The sequence below is a fragment of the Tympanuchus pallidicinctus genome, unplaced genomic scaffold, assembly GCF_026119805.1.
Source record: "Tympanuchus pallidicinctus isolate F22 unplaced genomic scaffold, pur_lepc_1.0 scaffold7, whole genome shotgun sequence".
Classification (NCBI taxonomy): Eukaryota; Metazoa; Chordata; class Aves; order Galliformes; family Phasianidae; genus Tympanuchus; species Tympanuchus pallidicinctus.
Window position 1 is genome coordinate 22,802,413 of NW_026294791.1, and position 20,404 is coordinate 22,822,816.

The 20,404-nt window shown below is 41.1% G+C and overlaps 1 protein-coding gene across 6 annotated transcripts in view; it reads right to left on the reverse strand.

Annotated features, from left to right (window-relative positions):
* Nucleotides 1–20,404, reverse strand: part of MTA1 (metastasis associated 1) — a 70,137-nt gene that overhangs the window by 16,205 nt on the left and 33,528 nt on the right. For 4 of the 6 annotated variants that reach the window (XM_052666661.1, XM_052666659.1, XM_052666660.1 and 1 more), the window contains exons 10-17: nucleotides 19,569–19,643; nucleotides 12,827–12,885; nucleotides 7,315–7,430; nucleotides 6,362–6,513; nucleotides 4,610–4,799; nucleotides 4,131–4,220; nucleotides 3,378–3,530; nucleotides 2,191–2,226 (exon numbers count right to left, since the gene is read on the reverse strand). In XM_052666661.1, coding sequence (XP_052522621.1) covers nucleotides 2,191–2,226; nucleotides 3,378–3,530; nucleotides 4,131–4,220; nucleotides 4,610–4,799; nucleotides 6,362–6,513; nucleotides 7,315–7,430; nucleotides 12,827–12,885; nucleotides 19,569–19,643 — 871 coding nt within the window. Of the gene's footprint in view, nucleotides 1–2,190; nucleotides 2,227–3,377; nucleotides 3,531–4,130; nucleotides 4,221–4,609; nucleotides 4,800–6,361; nucleotides 6,514–7,314; nucleotides 7,431–12,826; nucleotides 12,886–19,568; nucleotides 19,644–20,404 lie in introns of those variants that run through there. The other 2 variants (XM_052666662.1, XM_052666664.1) reach the window with 2 other exon arrangements.

A 20,404-nucleotide genomic window follows, 5' to 3' on the forward strand; every position in this document is an offset into this window, starting at 1 on the left:
GTACGCCACTGTGCTGTGGAAGAAGGAAACACTCAGAACATCCTTCCTGTAGTGTCTGTAGGAGCTACCCAGTACATCTATGTTTACAAACAAGAATCTGAACGATTACAATAATTCATCTTTACTCTCATTAATTTTTTCCTCATGTTTTAGGACTGTTATAATCCCAAAGTCAGGCACTTCTGGATAGATGAGTCCATTTCAAATCTTCTACACAGTCCTAACTTGTTAGCTCCTAAATTCTGGTTGCTTCACTCTCAGTGCCTTTCACTCTCTCCACAATGCTTCCAAGTCATATCTTGTCTCTCTTCTGACCTCCTCCCCTCCATCTGAAGAAGCAGACCCCAAACCAATAAGGCAGTGTGACTCCATTCAGAACCAAGGGGATGTCTCACACCACATTCCTCATTGTGGCACAGCACAGACAACAGGTATTAGGTAGCTGTGCCTCATGCCAGCACAGCTAGCCAGCTCCTGTGCGGGGCACCTGGGCACTAACACTGAGCAGCACCAACACAAACTGGCTCCACACCACAACTGGCTCAACCAAACTCTCACCACCCAATTCCTTGTGCCCACCAGATCTCAGTACAAGTTCTTTAAGACTTGTTTCTTAGCAGGTGGTTCTTCTGCTCCACCTCAGCAAAGCTTCCAGCAACACACGTGTGGAAATTGCAGGGTGGTAAATGTTATCTATTCACAACTAATCCCAACCAATAAGCCTCAGCTGAACTGCTCACAACATCTCATTAACACTCGTTACTCTGGCAGGTAAACAGCATGGATCCGAATCACACTCAGTTACCTGGCAGTAACGTGAACAAATGGTGCTCCAAGCCTTTTGGTGGCAGGTTGGGAACTGACAGCAGCAAGCACTTGAGAGATGGCCCCTGCACAACTTCATGTATGCTTCAGAGCAACACATATTCTAAGCAGCCTGGGCAAGTGCTTCCCTAAAACTGTGCTCTGCTTACAACGAGCAAATGTTCTCTGGGTATGAAATCCAGCACTTTCCAGAGGAACAGTGTGAGGGAAGGGGTGAGCTCTTCTTCAGTCCTTTGAGCCTCAACACCTCCATCCTTCTGGAGTGTGTTGTCTGCTAAGCAACTTGGCTCTCGCCTTCCTGATGAGGACATTTAACAAGGAGCAGCAGAAATGGCCACAAGTCACCAGGAGCTGTGGACATTTCAAGTTACTCCTCTGTTTTCTCCCTCCTAACTGGACAAGCTTCTGAGGAAGCCAGACTGACTGAGATGGAAGAGTGCTATTATTTTTCCCAAAACTGAGAAGCACATTAAAAACTCAGGAAGAAAGTATCAAAGTATCCCAAGGACAGCAAGACAGAACAAAGATCACTGTCCTCACCCTTGCTGTATTCTCCACATGCATTTCTGCATGCATGCACACATACACTGGTAACAGTCATCTGCTATCTCAGCCATTACAGACAAAGCTTAACATCAGGGCATGCAGTGCAGGTCACTTAATGCCTAAACCTAAGTTTTTGTGTTTGCCTGTCTCACGTTGTAGATCCCAGCTATTCCAAATTGACTGCTTGAACGCAGACAAACAACATCACATGCATCTCTTCTGCATCATCCCAAACAAAAGCCTTCAGGACTGTTCTTTAGTCAAAACAGGTTGGTTTGGTTTTTTTTTCTCCCACAGAAATTTAAAAAAAAAAAAAAAAAAAAAAAAGTAATTTCTACTGCAAGTAAAGGACATACAGACAGCTTCACCTTGGTGAGACTGTCCACTCAACAACAGAAAAGACAGAGGCTTGAGCCTAGGACCTGGTGCATCTTCTGTTTCTTTCGGTCAATGTGAATTTAAAGCAGTTCAGGATGTAAGAAACTTCAATTTCTTAGAAGTCAAACAGTGAAACAATAGCTAGTTTCAAACTAACCATCACAGCTTTCAGTAGTTCCATAAAACTGCTAAAAACTGTCAAAGTGAAGAGATTATTCATCAGTTCATGACTTCAGTACGGTTGTGTATGATTTCTTATCTGCATGTGGAAAGCTTGGAAGGTGAGCAGCATAACCACAGGTGGAAATGGTTACCCAAGGAACACAGACATCAACACAGAATGTACACACAGCATCATTAGCCACAAAGCACAGATAAGCCAGCAGATGAAACTAAAAGTCACTGTCCTAGCATAAGCTGAGCGCAGCTTCAAGGTCTTACCCCTGCTAGGCATCAACAGGCGCTTCTTCATGTTGCCTGATAGAGCACAAGTGAACAGAAAAGAGAAAAATATCACATCAGCAACCTGAACAACAGCAGTTTTATAAGTTCTTAATGTTAAAACACAGACAGTAATCATATGAAGTTAAAAATAAAAGGAAACAAAAAAGAGAGCTCTATCAGCTCTATCGAAACTTCTCTGCAATTTTAGTCTATTTTGACAGGTTAAGTCTATAGGAATAACACAGCAGGAAATAATTGTTTTCTCTCCAAGTAAAAATCTGTTAACTTAACTTGTGCTCACTTCTGGGCAGACAACAGAGATCTCCCTCCCTGCTCAGAGCCACTGTAAAGCTGAAGTTCCACTCCGTTTTTAAGGAGAGCTACCCCTCCATCTTTTCACTTCAGATCACTTGAATTCAATAGGCCCTTTTATCATCATCTGAGGAAAAGACTGCACCTTCTCTTCCCAGCAATCTAAGGCAACAGCAGCTCTTCAGAAAGGAGCCCTGCATTCCATGCCAGAATATCTTGTGTCTGCCTCCTACTTCAAACACCTTCCCTTTGCCTTTTACTCTTGGGGAGACGAAGCCCAGCCTCCACTGATCAGAGGTTCTCAGTGCCAACAGAAGTGCAAGGCAGGAGCAGGTCTGTGGCACACCAAGTCCGGCACTTGTGCCTGCCCTGCCTAAGCAGCAGCCTGCCTCTCACAATGGCACACAGCCTCTGGAGCTTTTCTGAAACCCAGGTGATCCATACATTACAGAGTCACCTGGGAAACACACAGCTACTACCTACAAATCAAAAACCTGCAAACCTCGCGAGTAAAAGGAAATAACACTGGATATGGCTATTAAGGCTTTCTTCATACTACTCATTACAAAAAAATAAAAAAATAAAATAAAAAGAGAAGTTTCCCCCTGTCACACTTGCCAGGTTGGTAAAGCTAGGCAGAGTTCCACTAACATGGTAGGTAACCCTATGTGTATGCACTACCCAGGCAGCATGCACCATGTGCCATAGCCAAAAGTAGAAATGGAAGATGCAACTTCTACAAAAGGAAAAGAAAATGCAACCCTAAGAATAAAAACCTGAACTTATGCCTATAATCTTAATACCCCTGCACACCAAAAGGACAGAATAAGGAGCCTATGAACGCAATGGACACACAGCAGAAAAATATTTACCATCCATTCCATTGTGTTGTTCATAACTTCTTTTTCCCAGGATAGTTGGGGACCCATTATTAATGACAGGTGTAAACTTAGCAGGAGTCAGATTGTTGAGAGAACTGGATAAGCTCTTTGCAGGGTCTGGTTTCGGAGGACATGGATGAGATTCTGTTGTGAAACAGCAAGGAGTCACTTGTATTAACGAAGATACTGAAGTTACAGAGCTGGAAGCAACCCGCAAACTTTCAAGGTGACCAAATATATCTTCCCTTACACAAAAGTTACCTCCACCAGTAATCCTGACTGAAGATTGCTGTTTACATAAATCATTTTTTGTTGTGCTGCCTCCAGACAGCTTGAAAATAGGAAGAACAGACTGACCAGTTGTTCCCCAAACATTACATCCATGCCTGCATTAGCAGAAGGTAACCTGTCCATGCGTGCATCAGAGAATACAGCAAACAGCACTATTTCCCTCTGCCTCACTTAAGATGAGCTCTAAATAGAGCTTTTTTCTAAAAGCTATTTTTCTAAATAGAGCTTAGCAAGCTCCCAGTGGGCTGCTGAGCAACCAGGTCTGTCAAATTAAACAGGAAAAGGAAAAAGGACAAGTTCATGGGAACCTTCTCATCTTTTGTTGTTGTTTGTTTGTTTTTAAACCCAGAACAAGCATCTAAATCCAGAACAAAATGGAAAAACAAACAGCAGAATTAGCTTGTAGGGCTCTTTGCTTCTTTGGTTTTTGTTGTTGGTGGTTTGTTTTAATACCTAAATACCGGAGTACTGCTTCTAAAGGCTTTCGAACCACTTGCTTTAATAGCAATGGGTTTTCAGATGCCTCTGGTAAACGTGCTGTGCCTGTAAAACAAAGAGAAAGAATTAGAGGGTAAAGAGATTAAGATACTGTAGCAGAGCTACATGAATAACTCAGGTGTTCTGAGAGAGCTTTCCAATCAAAACGAGCACTTATAGGTTGCATGCATGCATGTCTCAGCAGCAAGATGCAAATACAGGAGAATGCCAAAGGTAACAGCAAACAAGAATATTTTAAAACAAACACAACCTCATGAATTTTTAAAGTTATTTGTCTAGCCTGCCATCAGGTAGGGCACTCTGCAAGTAGAGCCAGATTTTGTGGGAGGACTAACTGCAGGCAAGAGTATCAGGAATTGCAACTCGATAGCAAAGGAATCTCAGAGAACCCCTTTGCCCTTTGCAAGCAGGTGCCCAGCTGCATCACCACTCACATTCTGCTTTGATTGCTGCGCTGTTAATAGGCAGATAGGGATGTCTTGCAGCGTGCCAGGGGCGTAAGATATCTCGACATAAACGTCTGGCAATTCTTGTCAGTTTTGTTGTATGGAGATAAAAAGCTTGTCGTGTCTTCATAGCAAACTTGGGGCTTCCACTGTTTCGCACTGGCACACCATGAGGACTCTAAAAGGAAAGAAATAATTATTAGAGACCCTTAAAAAGCAGAAAGAATAACGATACGAATATCGTATCACACGAGAAGAAACAGCATTACAGACAAAACTATGTTCAGCACAGCTATGTACCATTGCCCAAATCTTACCATCAACGTTTGTTATTTTTTTCCAAAATATTTCAAAGGAGGTTTATGGAAGTAAACATTTTCTCTCCACGGGGATTTATTGACTTCTAGGCTGTCCCAAATTTTAACGGGGGGGTCCAAAAGCCAGTCCTGAAAAAGTTGCTGGATGCTATCATATGATTTAGTGCTTACAGAGTTTATGAAAAGACTCTCAAACATGGGGTGCTTAGAGTTGCTCTGGATTCGTAATGCAAATTCTTTACAACAAAGCATTGTAGGGAGAAAAGGAAAATTGAAAGTAGCTGTATGGCCAATCTGCATCACAAGCTTACTTCCCAAAGCAAATTCAGGGCACGAGAGAACATTTTTCTCTCAGAGTTGCAGGATTTTGTTTTAATTTCTACTCTGAACTCAGTGAATCAATTTCCAGAGTTCACTATGCGTAATAAAAAATAACACAGAATGACATTTATATACAACAGAGAGCAAAAACAGTATCTTTTTCATGAAAAGCAACAAAGCAAACCAATCAAATAATTGCAGCAGTATCTCCTTGCTAACCTGCCTGTGGTTATATATGCCAGGTTGAAAAGAACAAGGATTTTCCCTCTCACACTGTTAACATATGTTTTAACTAACAAGAGCTACAGGGCTGATAAAAGCTGGTGGTTATCTCTGCATCTCAGTCACTTCAGATGGCAATCAGAAGCTCGGAAAACAGAGAGAAAAAAGGAGAGAAGCAGAACAAGAAAGCAATGAGAGCACAACTAGCAGACAGAAAAGAATCAAAGAACAGAATGCAGTGTGCACTATTCCGCTGTCCATAGCCACTGCAGGGATGCAGATGCTCCTTCCAATCAACTCAACTTACGATGCTTTGAGCTTACTTTGACTAAATGCCACAGGCAAAGAGAAGCTACAAACGCTTACCCAAAGACTATACAAAAGAAAGGAGGGTAATTAGCAAAACAGGAGGAAGCAGAAAAACAAGATAGGGAATCTCTAAAAAGCTACTAGCTATCTGGGATATCTAATTCTGAAAAGGCCTTGGGAAAGGGAATGATTTTCAGGAAACAACAAATGCCTTTATGCAAAATCAGTCCTTATCCTTCTACTACAAAAATCATGGAAATGGACTCTCAGAAATGGGCTGGTATCCCCGTTCTTGCCATGAGGTTGTGCCGTGCATTTGATAGCTGGTTTGCTAGACAAGTCACCTGGTGTTTTTTCTCCTTGAGGCAGTACTTGGCAACAAATGACATACAGCTGAAGTTAACGTGCCAGCTTCTGCAAGTCATGAAATATCAGGCCCAAGGACTACAGCGGGGGCTGAAGGCATTCTTTTTGTTGTTATATGTTTAAGAACAGGGAACAATTAGTTAGAAATCATGGCACCAAGCTTCCCAGACAAGATCATCAAGCGGTCTGTTGTGCTGCTACCTACCAAATTATTGCGGTTTGGTCCTGGTCTCTCTCCATCTAACCGAGTTGGCATTTTCAAGCCACCGTATTTCTTCCAGTACGTCCAACAGGATGCACAGAGGCGACACTGCATGTTAGGGGGACCCCAAGAATACCACTGGTAAGACTGTGTGGCTAGAGATAACAAAGGTGGAAATTATATATGTCCTTAAACGGGAGCGCTTTTCAGAGCTTATTTTCTTTAGAACCATTACAAAAGAAAGCCCACATCATAAAGACAGTGCAAAAAGACCTTAAAAACCTCATATTGGCTTTACAGTCATCACCAATGTTGTTATTTCACTGAAATTACACACAAAACCCTGTTAAAACACAAACAGAAGAAACACATAGCAGGATGGGAAAAACTCCTGCCAACGAAACTGAATTTTGCAATACTGGTTGACAACAATTTCTGCAGGGAAGGATGAAAGACTCTCATTCTGTGAACTCCCCATACATTAATTTTACAATAGAAGAACATAAGGCAAGTCTGTGACTTGACTCCTATGCCACAGTCCTATGCCACAGCATCCAAAGGTTCTCTGTACAGGAGGACAAGCATTAGAACTCAGTAGATTAGTACCAGGCAGCAGATCAAATACAGAGACATTCCATGTTTTGAAATGCACTAAAAAAAATATAAGAACTCATCAAGTTCACAGCTTGGTGACTGAAATCTCTGCTCAATAGCTACCCACAATTATGTAGGACATTTACTAACTCACCTTTATGCACTTTATAACTATGCTTAACAACGTAAAACCAATGACTTCGAAAAACACTTTGCTCAAGTGCTGCTATGTCAAATTTGGTCCCCCCGCCATTCCAAAGCCTTCTTTGCCACCCACACCCACACCACACAGCTTTTTCTTTACTGCTTACAGCACAGCACTTACTCCCTATGCACGAGTGCCATATTTGCATGTCACTTACTATAACAGCTTTCACAGGCCCGTCCTGCTGCCGCGTTCTGTGCCTGTACTCCAGTACCATTTACCACTCCTGGTTTGACATTATTTACATTGATCTGGTTGGGGTTTGGCTTGTTACTTAAAACACAAAGCAAAAAGGAGGACAAACATTAATCAAGGCATGTAATTTCCTGTGTGACTTAAGAAAAACCATGGCTGAAAATGTTGGAAATGGAAGATTTAAGTTTCCTCACATTGCTTTCAATAGAGGAGTTGTACTTACCAGCAATCCAACATTCACAAACACACTGTCTCTAATGACCATATTACATTAGTTAGATGCCATCTTTAAGAGACTCAAACCACATAAAAGCTACAAACAACCAGGGAAGGCAGGAAACCTGATTACAGTCCCAGACATTCTGATCCAGCTGGCAAAGAGACCTTATCTACAGATCTCTCCCTGTTCTCCATGTGAAGATATTTTATGTAAGTCTCTAAGATGCAGCACTGGGGATGGAGAAGGAGAGATAGGCAGAGAAAGACCAACCTTTGCCTTATTGAGGCTAAGATAACCCTAGAAATAACTGTCACACACATATTTTCACATTGTCTTACTGCAAAGGTTTGCATAATGTTGCCACAATTTGCAGGAGAACATTCAATACTTTAAATTAAATCTTTGGATGTAACACACAGAGATATTAAGGAATATAAACCTTCTTACAAGACTTAATCTATAATCTGCACTCCTCCCAGTAAGCATTTTGGCTTCTTCTGAATGCAAAAAGTCCCAATATTTAACATCCTTTGAGCAAGAAATCCATTAACATCTGTCAATACATTCTGATATAACAACATCTGAATCATCTCTGCTCATCCCTATATACTGCTAAAGATGTTGACTCAGGAAAATAAAAAGTTACTGGCAGGAGCTGAAAACGGAAGGGCAAGCAAAACCTTGGCATGGAGAGCAGATGGAGGAGTACAGAATCTCTTTGGAAGCTGTCAGGGAGAGAAAAGGAGACATTCAAAAGAACCTTGGCATGGGGGGGGGGGGGGGGGGAAGGGAAGGGGGCAGAACAAGAAGCATGGAGAATCAATATTTCAGGGACAGACTTTGGGGAAGTGGAGGAAGATGGGATGAGTCACGTAAGAAGGTTTGGAGAAACATACAGAGGGCTTACAAAAACCACAAGGACTCCAAAAACTGCTGTAAGGGGCTCAGCCTATAGAAGCAACAAAAAGCATACAGCCTGTGGGGCAGGCCTCTGGATGCAAGCTCAAATTCTAATGCCAATTACATCTCACCCACTTCTTGCCTGAAAAATGAAGGGAGTGGACATATTTTGGTTTTCACCTAATAAATCAGTGTTTTGGAACCCACATATTCAAGGAGAAATGTCTTAAAATGAGCTCTATAAGACAGCTTTCTGAAAACACACGTTCTTACACATCAGATGGGCAGATCTAAATGACACAGAATGTTATTGCTTTTCACTCAGCCTGGTGTTTCAAGAGCATCATTGGTGAAAAAAGTTCGAACGAGTTCTTTCTAGTGTAGCATCAGTGGTGGTTTCATCACCTCAGCAGTGACTCCAGAAAGCAAAGAATTTCCAAGTGACCAAATTCTGAAGTTAACTGACCCTTGCAGCTCCAGCGCAAACTCTAGCAGAAAGCTTACACCACCCTGTAAGCCAGTAGAGGTTGTCTTCCTTTTCACTTGAAAGCATCTGCTGAGGCTCAGTAAAGGCCCATTTCTGTAGTGGCACAGCAGGTTCTGCAATGAATGACCTCCACAAACCACGCATGCATTTGGTAAAGAGTGCAAACATGTTGGGGTTCTGGAAGTCTGCAGTCAACGTAGCTGTAACAAGCACCAGAAAGCGCCCTGCCACAGAGCTTCAACGTCACAGCATGTGACAACAACATCAGGGCAACTGTTTCCAGCACATGAGAAGCAAAGGGTTCTTGATTGTTGATGATTTGTTAATTAAACTTGTTTGATATCACCAAACCCTGCTCTGGCTATTAACAAGAGAATCAGATGAATAACTCAATGAATCATTAAGCAATTAATGAAGCTGAAGTGAAAAATGCAAAGGAGGTAGCGAGAATACTGATTGGGTGGTGAACTATCATTTCTGTCTCTTAAACCAAGAGTGGAAGCCTCCTAGATGGATTTCAACTGCAACGAAGCACTGTTAGGAGAGAACAGGGATGGCACAGCACAGGTTGCAGAGCTGTGTTATGCAGATCAATGTAATCTGAAGAGACGGAGATCAGAAAGTGTGTGCAGGCAGAAGGCAACCATCAGACAAAAGGTAGCCCTGAGCCATGCAGAACAGCACAGGCACAAAATTTTAGCAGTTAAAAGTAACAAACTTAATGCTGTCAGTAAATGATTCAGTGACTAAGGAAAGGGTGCTAGATGCAAGAGAATAATTAAGAAATAGAGGCTCAAAAATAAGAAACAGGATCAGTTTCTAATCCTTTGTAGGGAACATTTACTCCATATACCTTTAGGCATCTAATTCAAGGGTTTGGATTCCTTTCCCATACAAGAGAGGTGAGCTCTCATTACAGCCCCTGGGTTTCTGTAAATATCTGCTTTTTGTGGAAAAAAGCCTTTCATTTTCTAAGTGTTGAAGGTCACTCTTAACTAGAACAGCATTACATCTCCAAGTTTCCCATGCTGCAATGGATCTCTGCATCATTAAAAAGGAAAAGAGAAGAGTCCTGCACCTCAGGCAGAAGATGATAAAGAAACAGATAAAGGAATTATCTTCAGCTTGCCAAGCAGTCTCCCTTTGTAATCACTGAAAGCTTTGACCTAATCCTCCAATTCCCCCATTAGCTTAAATTAAAAAAGAGGCAGGGGGAAATATTATTCCCCTATTTTACGATGTTTGTGAGGTAGTATTTACAGCTCATGGAAGTGCTTCAAGATTCCGAGATAAAGCAATGCATTCTATGTGCAATATTTTACATCTACAGATATAGTTAGAATTTACATTTTACATCAGTACATTTTAGAGACCCTAAGTGTTTTGAGCACTTCATTCTCCCCTTGTTGTTCCCCTGCTGATATCGTTTGGATTAAAGCAAAAGAGAAAAGCTGCCAAACATTGCAAGCCTTAGCCTTCATGATTTGCAGATGTTCTAATCCACACAAGCACCAGCTCAACAAGCTGACTGTCATCGTACAGAAGCAAGTAACAAGTACATAAGATGCCCATAAGACCTGTAAAACCAGAATATGACTCTCACAAAGGCTTAAGAAGTTTGGCTACAGAAGTCAGAAGAAGAATGCACAGAAGAATGACTGAGAGTGGAAGAAGAACGCTCTGCAAATCCTACCATCACACTGGCAAGATGAAAAGAACAAGAATACGGAACCTCCCTGTACATTCAGATTCTGCTACTGCTTTATTGAACACCACTCCCACTGACACAGCCCTAGAGATGCCTCACAAAGCCACGCACAAGCACTGGGTTCAGTCACATCAACTACAGATCTCTGCCCAATACTGGGGCTCTTCTTGGGAGGAGCACTGAAACTGATGTCCAACACCCAGGATGTTGCCTGAGGACTGGAGAACCTCACATCAATCCCATGAACGACTCTGCACAAAGCATGCAGTCTCTCCATGCTTCAGTTCCTCATATCATAAATTTGTAGTACACTCCTACGTTAAAAAATATCAACTACAAAGCTTCACTTAGAGCCCTTATCTTTCAATGTCAAATATACATGTAGGATGACAAATCACTCTTGAAGGCTGCTTCCATTATTTTTCTTGCTATTTTTCTTCCCTTTGCTCTAGATTTTTCTATTAACATTGCAGGAACAAATGAAAGTCCGACCATTTGGAAGTAAGCCAGAGACAAATGATATCCTTCTGGGCCTCTACTTGCAAACAATTTTATTCCACTTACTGCTGGAAAAGGTTTCACTCAATCAGCTGATGTGTTTCTGCACAGGTCTTGTGACAGGGCTACATCCAGTAATTTATTATGGAGGTGACAAGCAGATCGTTATGGTTCAAGCCTTGAAACAGGAATGGGCTCAGTAACATGATAAGGACAAATCAATAATGTTGATATCTAGATCCTTACACTGTGTACTGCTTTTAAAAACTAAGAATATAATCTTCTTCTAGGGCAAAAGGCAATGCAGATGCAATATATTCGTCATGTGCCAGATTTTGCAATGAAACTTGAGTAGAAATAATGTAAAATTTTAGAAATACTTAAATTGCTGCCATTTTTGTAGGTATTAATAGGGAAAAAAAATCAAGCAGAAGCTTTCAGGTGGGATCGTCATGTACACAACTCTTCCTACTCTTCCTGATACATACATAAGGATAATGAAGGAGAAGCTAAATTTGTAATCCATTTTGTCAGTTAACATGTAAGTTTAGGAACAACACTGATAAAAGTCATCTGTGACTGGAAATAAACACCAGAGACAGGCTTGTCCTGAAGCAGAGAGGTAAGTTGCTGATTTAATTGCATTTTCTAGATAGCAACAGGAATTATCTTGCTGAGATTTAAGGGCTAAGGGACAAGATATCACTCCAGACAGTCATTATCAAATAAGCACTGAAACAAAGCCCTACTACACACACTATAATCAAACATCAACACAAGACTACCAACCTCTCATCTGCAATAACCTTTTGCATTTGCAGTCCAAATTACACTGGCTTTTGCTTTCCAAGCTTAACCCATTTTGAGTTCACATCTAATTTGATGTCCAGTGTCCCAGCACAGCAACACCCTCCAGAAAAAGGCAATACTGTTGAAAAATGGCATGACAAGAACTCTGTCTGCCTTCACTATGAACAGGACACCTATACTTTGGTAAATTCACACGGGAGATATTAACAATAACTAAGGAAAACAGATGCATTAGGATTACGCAATTAATTACTATTGTTATTTGTTATTGCTGTTTGTGCATAACAGTATGGACCTGCTAGCAAGTCCCCAACAGCACAGTCAGTACAGAAGTCAGAAGACAAGCAACGGTTGCTTCAGGAAGCACATGATACGAGCAAAAGGAGCAACGTGACAGCAGAGCAACGTAACCAGGAAAGCCCTGCAGGGAAAGCCCTCAGCTACCCGTGGAGGAAACACTCTGTGCTCCTGAAGCAGGAGGTCGGCTCGTGGGAGCAGCTCAGCCCTTTGCATGCTCAGAGCAGCAGCAGAGGCACGCTGGGAGCAGCGCTGCTTTATCCTCGCCAGCTTTGAAATACTACAGCTATCATCTTCTCTTCCACAGGGCTCCGAGTTGTTTATTAGCATCTGGGTGTTTAGCATTAACTCAGCTAAAATAAAAAGAAACCCAAGCCTATTTAAGCGTCAGCAGAAGGCTCGTTATATTGGTAACCTAATTTAGTAATTCTCTGACATTGTTCGACTGTGGCTCTCATTATATAATTAAAGCTAATATATAACACTGACAGGCCATGGAAACTACGACCCAGACACAATGAAATAAAATAGAACAAAACAATAAAGATACTTACTAGTTGGGTATATACACTTGTTTTAGCTTGCTTTCTGCTTCTGCTGCTTTCAATCGTTTCTTTGAAAAGAAAAAAAACATCAGAAAGAAGGTTAGGGAAACAAAAAGAAAAGAAGGGCTATTTTACCTGGAGTCATACAATGCACCTGTAAAAACACAAGCACTTATTAACAAACAAGTAAGCGTTCCTTTCACTGAGCAGCTACTACAAAGTCCTTTTCAAAGAGGAAAACATACATTGAAACAACTGTGGGCATTAATTGCCTATGCACGCAGCATTTTGAAAAAATAAAAATAAAAAAAGAAAGACCTCAAATGACTAAGGACAATTCTTCCTTTCCTATTCGCTCCAATACAAACTCCTACACAGTTCCTTCCACATTGCTTTCTCTTCCCCTGCAGAGATAGATGTGACATGTCAGCCCTCCTTGGTAATACACACCAACTGGATGGGAGCAGGCCTAGCAAAATATCTACTCCATCATATTTCCTCAACAGGTGGAAGAACTTGAGTTTGAAGGAAAGACTCTGTTGATGGTCCTCTTATTTATTTTTCTTATTTTAACTGATCGAAAACTTACAGCTGGAGATTTTCTTTTAAAGGCTACCAGCTTAACTAAGAACTGACACAGAACGAAGAAAACTGCTGGGTAATGATGGTATGTAATCACTTCACACTAAATATCAGCCATGGGCAACCCATCTGCTTCAATTCCTAAAGGCAAAAAGCTTTCTGTAAAAAGGTACTACATGACAGACCCCCTTGTAGACAAAAAGGAAACAAACTCCAGGCACGAACGTTTGTAGTCAGGTAGCAGAGAACATCAAAGGGGTTAAAAAAAAAGAGTTTAACTATACCAAACAAGTGGCTCCTGGTCAAAACCATGTTTCCCAAAAGATGCCAAGGAGCATAACAAAGATACATTCAAGGAAAAACACAGACAAAACAAATAGCCTTTCAGAGCATGGGGAAGCACACTAAGAAGTTTGTTTCTTTATACATCCTTTTTTTGGTTAAAAAAAAAACAAAACAAAAAAAGCAACAAAAAACAACAGCCATTCCATCCATGATTCTGGAGGAGGTGGATTACAGGATCCTTTCAATGGGATGTGGATGATAAATGCCTTCAAAATGGCACTGCTCCTTGCTTTGAACAAAGCATATGGCACAAGAAACAACAAGGCACAGGAAGACAACAAGCAGGAGCTTTGCTAACTGGCCAGGAACTCCTTTCAAAACTCAAACGTTCACATTCATTAAATAGTAAAATGCTCTCCTTACATAAACCAAATAAACTTAGGGTGAAAGATGCGCTGTCCTTGGAGGTGTTCAAGGCCAGGTTGGATGGGGCCCTGGACAGCCTGGTCTACTATTCAATGTTTAAGTTGGTAGCCCTGCATGGGGCAGAGGGGTTGGAGCTTGATGATCCTTGAGGTCCCTTCCAAGTCATTCTATGAAAGGAACCTCTGGAGGCTTCTACCCCAATCCCCTACTGAAGGCCCATTCTATTCAACACCCAAGCCAGTAACAGCAGTCTGCATAAAGCCCTGAGAATGCTTTCCAGACAAACCAGCAGGGCAGTGTTTGCTAGGAGCTTCACTCATATTCTAGACAAACAGATTAATTCAATTTGTTTACTATTTTTTTACATGAACAGCCTCAAGGCACAGTCTCGGAAAATAATAACTGTAAAGCAGACGTCAGCATCTGCATAGAAATAAGAAGCACAAGAAAATGTAATAGAACTGAAAAGAAAAAAAAAAAGTGGCACATGGGAATATATAAATTCTTTTTATAGGGACGTGATGGTCACGTGTAAAAACAATTAAGTAAAAGCTTCCAGTAAGCACAAAGCTTGCTTTGATCAGAGGGGCAGCCTGAAGCATGTTCTCCATTTGACAGCCTGACAGTCCCTCACCAGATCTCTCTGGGCTCTGAAAGAATTCCCTTTTCCAGCAAATAAAAGTCAACCCATCTTAAAAACCAGAGAAAGAAGATGTCAAGGCAGCCTAACATCAAATGTTGATAAACACTTCCGTTACTGCTTGATGAACTTTGTACAAGAATCACATTTCCTTGAGGGCAAAGCAGGAAATTCAGGGAACTTTCACTGGTACAGAACTCGTTTGTTCTGATTTTTAAATTTCCACTAGATTTCTACTGGAAATTGAAGGGGAGGGAATGGGAAACTGCAGTATTGCTGATTAAAGCTCCCAAGGGCATTAGCTAGAGTCATTATGTTGTGACAGTTTTGGAAATCTATGAATGGAAAAGCTTCGTGCAAGCACAAAGCATTACCAACAGCAGAATTATTTTGCTATTTGCAATCTAAAGTCATCTGCCTTGGAGACATGGTTAATTTAGCCTGTTAAGCAACATTTTAGGGAAGGGATGATGAATGGTAACACCAGATTTGATATGTGAATGATGACCACGGTGACCTACCAGCAGATCACCTGGGCCCAGCAATACCCTCAGCTGCCTTGAGATCAAGGCCAAACATTTCATATAGCACATGCCTTTATTACAGTCTAGCGTACCAGGACACCTGAAGGCTTCCAGAAGCCCTACAATGAGCTGGATATGGAGAGGTTGGTTCTGCACGGTTTGTAGCTGTGGATGACCAATAGTGCAGACTTCAGGAGCCTCTGATACTTTCTGACAGTAGAAAGTACAAGAATGCTCTCCCCATAGAGAAGTGCTTTTGGGTTCCTTTGCCTGTTAGGAATGGATTTGTGCCTTAATGTTCCCCATCCAAAAGAATCCTGTTTGTAAGTTCTTCCAGAGACTTGACACAAATGAGATCTTGCATCTCTATCTATCTTAAGCACATCCTCATCACATTTTCCTTACTAAAGGGAGATATTACATACCTTTTTCTTTTAATCTCCCCTAGGACTAAGGAATTAAAAGTACATTAAAATACTGTATATGATTCAGTGCAAATGCCTGTCCTTTTTACAGCCCAGAGTTAACATCTTTCATTCTACCCCCTAAGCTTGAAAAGTCTTAAAATGTGATGCATTACAGCAAACAAATGTTTGTGAGCCATTTTCTAAAGAGTGAGTGTTCATAAAGAGAAAATAACAGAAAAAATCCAGGACTGCAGAGGATATTTCAAGGTCCACAGTGCAAGAGTTGGGTTAGCAGGCAGTATGGGGGCATCTCAAATATTGAGCCCCTTTTAGTTCACCCTGGGGAAGAATATTCTCTAGCCTGTGCCTTCTGGATGCAGGAGAATCCGAGTTTTGCATCTTTCCCCTCAATACCCTGAGCACACCAGTGCTGCTGGGAGCCATGGGGAGGTAATTAGGACATGATGCATTTGGCAGAAGTGCTTCCAGCTGCCAGGGCTCCTCCAGCACTGATGTACAATACCTCCAGCCTCTGTTAATTGCTTGCCAAAACTACTCCAGTTCCAGGATACCGCAGGATTAATAGGAGGTGTTTGGGGACAGCATGTCCTACGTATGTGGAAAAGCATTTCTCTGATGATATTTCTACTTTGCTAGCACACAGTACTTCATGAGTGCCAGTACATTCAGAACTCTCGCCTAGGTACAAAGGTTAGTTTTCCTCAGTAAAGATGTTATCTATCTGCATCAGGACCTACCAGAGCTCTCCCTGCCTCACGTTGTCAAATTTACTGGCACTTTCATGTTCTCCATCTCCTCCTTTACATTTTTGCTTTTCCAGCTCCACATACCTTGAAACCAGTCTTTTTCTCCTACTTAATCTCTGCAGCACTTTAATAGCGCTTCTACACAATAAAAAGAGAAGAGAGCAGGAATTTGTAATGTTTGAGCTCCCTCTTGAAGTTTCATGTTCCTCAAGCACAAATGAAAACGCAGTAAGACTGAAGTCTTTCACTCTCAGAAAGCTGGATAGTGTTACACTTGCAAGTTTACAGGACTTCCCCTCATGATACAGAAAACAGCATTAAAAGATCTTCAAACAAACGAACAAGAACATCATCCTGGAACACACAACTACTTAAGAACTTGACTTGCACTTTGAATGATAACAGAGTCATGCCCAAACACCGCACAACTCTTAAAGAGCTTTCAGACTGCTCTTGAAAGTAGTCCACAGGAAAGTGGATGTCAGTTCAAACCTTTTTAAACCAATAAATGGATATACGATATTTTGCTGCTTCTGAATCAATTTATGTGAAATCTGACTCAAAAAAAAAAACAACAACAAAAAAAAACCCATTCACAGGAGTCGTGGGACACAGCATTTCTTCAGGCCATCTCCAAAAAGGTTCCTCCGACAGAACAATGTGCAGAATTTTGGCAGCCCATTGACATTCCTTCTAGCAGATCTGTTCTTGGAGAGCTGGATCTCCACTTCAAGTGACTGAACTTTAATTATGCCAATACCTACCAAAAGCAAAAGCGTAGCTCAAGACAAATATAAATCAGTGTGTAAGAAACCCAGGAAATCCATGCTCTGAAACAAGTCCTTTTGTGTCCTTCTCAATCACATCAGCCTATTCTCAAGGCAAGGAAGTGCTTTTAAGCCTTCCCATCCTAGGTGTACCAAGCAGCCCTCTCCTTCCCCTCCACAGAAGCACAAACATTTCTGCATGCTAGCACTTCAATCATAGCATCTCGTGTTACTTATTTCCTGAATATTTCTTTCTTGATTTCTTTCTTGAATAGTTCTTTCTTGATCCAAGAAATTCTCAAAGGAAATACAGAAGAAAGCAAACACTTCTCAGTAACTGATTTTCAAAGCAGGCAGTCTACATGTGACAAAGACTCCCCAACAAAGTTGTGCAACTCTCAAAAACAGACAGCTTAAATTAATGCTTCTAAGAATGGAAGAATCTACAAGAATGAGCAAGTTTGCAGTTGTGAGTGGGGAAATAACACACAGACTTGAAAGATAAATTAATCACCCCCTTAAAAAGAGGCCAAGTGAAAGTGAAACAACTCAGAATACACAATGGCCATGCCCTTATGTAGCACATTTTTGGTATCTCAGGTACAGAAGTGCTATGAAGCTCAGAACCATTCTGTGCTGTTAGACTAAGGAAAGAACTGACACAGACAAAACACTGGGAAAAAAAAAATGATGTTGAGAGTTGTGCACCATGAAAGAATTTGAACATATCAAATGCAATGCACCATTATTCCAAAGAAAACTTCCTATGCTTTATTTGTGGTTATATACAGACCGCTCTCCCAGGCTTTTTATAAATGTTTATTATATTGTTTGCTTGTACAGTCTGGGAATTTGAGACGAGGTCTTCAGCTCAGATCAAACATAATGGACGTGGTATCTCGTGGCTCTGCAGTTTCTACCTGCTCACCTTCTACTCACGTTGTCTCCTAAGTGCACAGCCTCTAATTGGAAGTTTTCCCCATATCCCACTCCCTATACTTTGCTGGGCAGCACACGTGAGGTACAACAGCACAACCACGATAGAAAACTCACTGCAGAAGAATGCAGCAAAACAATACAAGAAACTGCAGTGCTTCTTTAATTACTATTTTATTGCTGCAAGAGCAAATAATCAAACTCTTTCATGCAAGTATCCCCTCTGCAATTTTGTCTTTGTAATAGGAAAGCTCAAGAAATTGGAACTAGCAGAAGAATGCAACTACTACTTTGGCACATTTTTTCAGCACTGCACAAGCTTCCTTGATGGTCTCACTTTCCTATTGTGCTTTCCTTAATAGGAAAGAAAAGTTTCAATCAAGGAATGAATTCAGAAAAATATCAGAATGAGGATGCAAGCATTAACTCTGTTTAATATATTAAACAAAAAAAACCCCTGCAATACAGAACTTATTCAAAGAGGGTTTTGATTTGCCTGAGGAGCCCTCCATAACTTGAAATGTTCCAATCACAAAGAGAATGGCAAAAAAAACTGCACTGCAGATCTTGACAGCCAAATCTAACAGATGCCAAATACTGGTCAATGTCCCAAGCATCCAGCCTTTATCCTAGGCTGAACATGTAACAAAGCAAGTTAAGGTGGGATGATTCCGTAACTACACTTTTTCTAATGCTTTAAATAGGTGCTTAAACATTACACTGATAATTACCATTAACAATTCATTATGCATTTCTCCCTTTTAATTAGTTTTCCTATTAAATATTCTAAGTGCTTTTCAGCCATCGTTATTCTACAACTTTTCACATACTTCTTGCATCATGCTTTCATTACATAATGTACCAAGCAGCCTTTGTATTTAAACGAGGAGAGAAAAATGACTGTAAACAGCAACCCAGGTTGATTCTCAAGTATTAGGAGTCTGGGAATTTGAGCCACCAAAGCTTTCCAAACACCCTGCACTACTTATGTGAAGGAGATCCCGTGCAGCTGCAATCAAAGTCACAGGCAGGCAGTGGAGGGGAATAATGACAATTGTGGTACCATGAACAACTGCCTCCATAAAAACCCCAAATTGAAGTTACTGCTGACCTTGAACTTGGTTACACAGGCAGAGATTAACTGCATATACTTCCTCTAGCTATTTCATTCCGAAACAGATGTAAACATGTGGCTTTGACATTTTAAAATGTTCTCTGCTACTTTAATTGGCTTGGAACTTTCACATGTCTACAGGATGGCTGATGAGTGATAAAGGATTAGCACTTTGGGTGATTACAGCATCCACCTATTGGAAAGCCTGAACTCCACAAAGAAGAGTAAAGCAGCAATGTTTGGCTCCAGTGGCAAGTAAAGCAGCTTCTCTTGTAATGAAAGAGGTGACTCTGACTTTCTTACCTGCTGAACGTATCTGTCTGTAGTTTTCCACATATAGTAATACTCTATTATGCTTGTTAAGGATTTCCATGGGAGCTAGGGACAGAAAGGAAAAGCAACAGTCATTGCTGGATGCAACCTCACCAAAATTCACAGAATTCCTCTGGCAGACAGTTTGTAATAGAGTTTGCAATTACTAACACTGCTAGCAAACAAGATAAGAGATTCAGACGTTAACTAAAGACATCAGAGGCACCCACTTTAAACAGGACCTTTCAAAAAATAGTGCTTTCAGTATAGAAGCAGATTATAGGTAAATCTTCATGCTGCATTGGCTTCATAGCAAACCATTCAGAGTCAACATGGAAGACAGTCCACTGGCTGAGACAGTTTTGCTGCTTTGAGCAGCAAAGACTCAAGCTTAGGAATCATGACGACAGTCTTACAGCTCTGTTTTGCAAAACTTCTATGGAGTGGGTCCTTAAAAAAAAAGTAAAATGATAACTACTAACAGAAACATGCCATGCCAGCTCTGTTCTCTGCGTGAAAAGCAAGAGGCTTTCAGCAGGACTATAGAGTGTTGTGCAGCTTCCAAGTCCCTTCATCTAAAAGATTAGAGCACAGGACAAGCAACACTGACACTACTTGTTTTGTTCTGAGGAGTCGAACAGTGATACACTGCAACTTGGCTCTCCTACAGTGCTCCATTCAATGCGCTGGCTGAATACCTATGGAGGAGATCTGGCCAAACTACAGGACACTTCCCACGGATGCCCAAGATTCCTTTTTTGAACTTTCAGAGGATCCTTTATTGAGATAATATAAAAGTGACTACGTTTCCATGTTCCAGGCTCAGT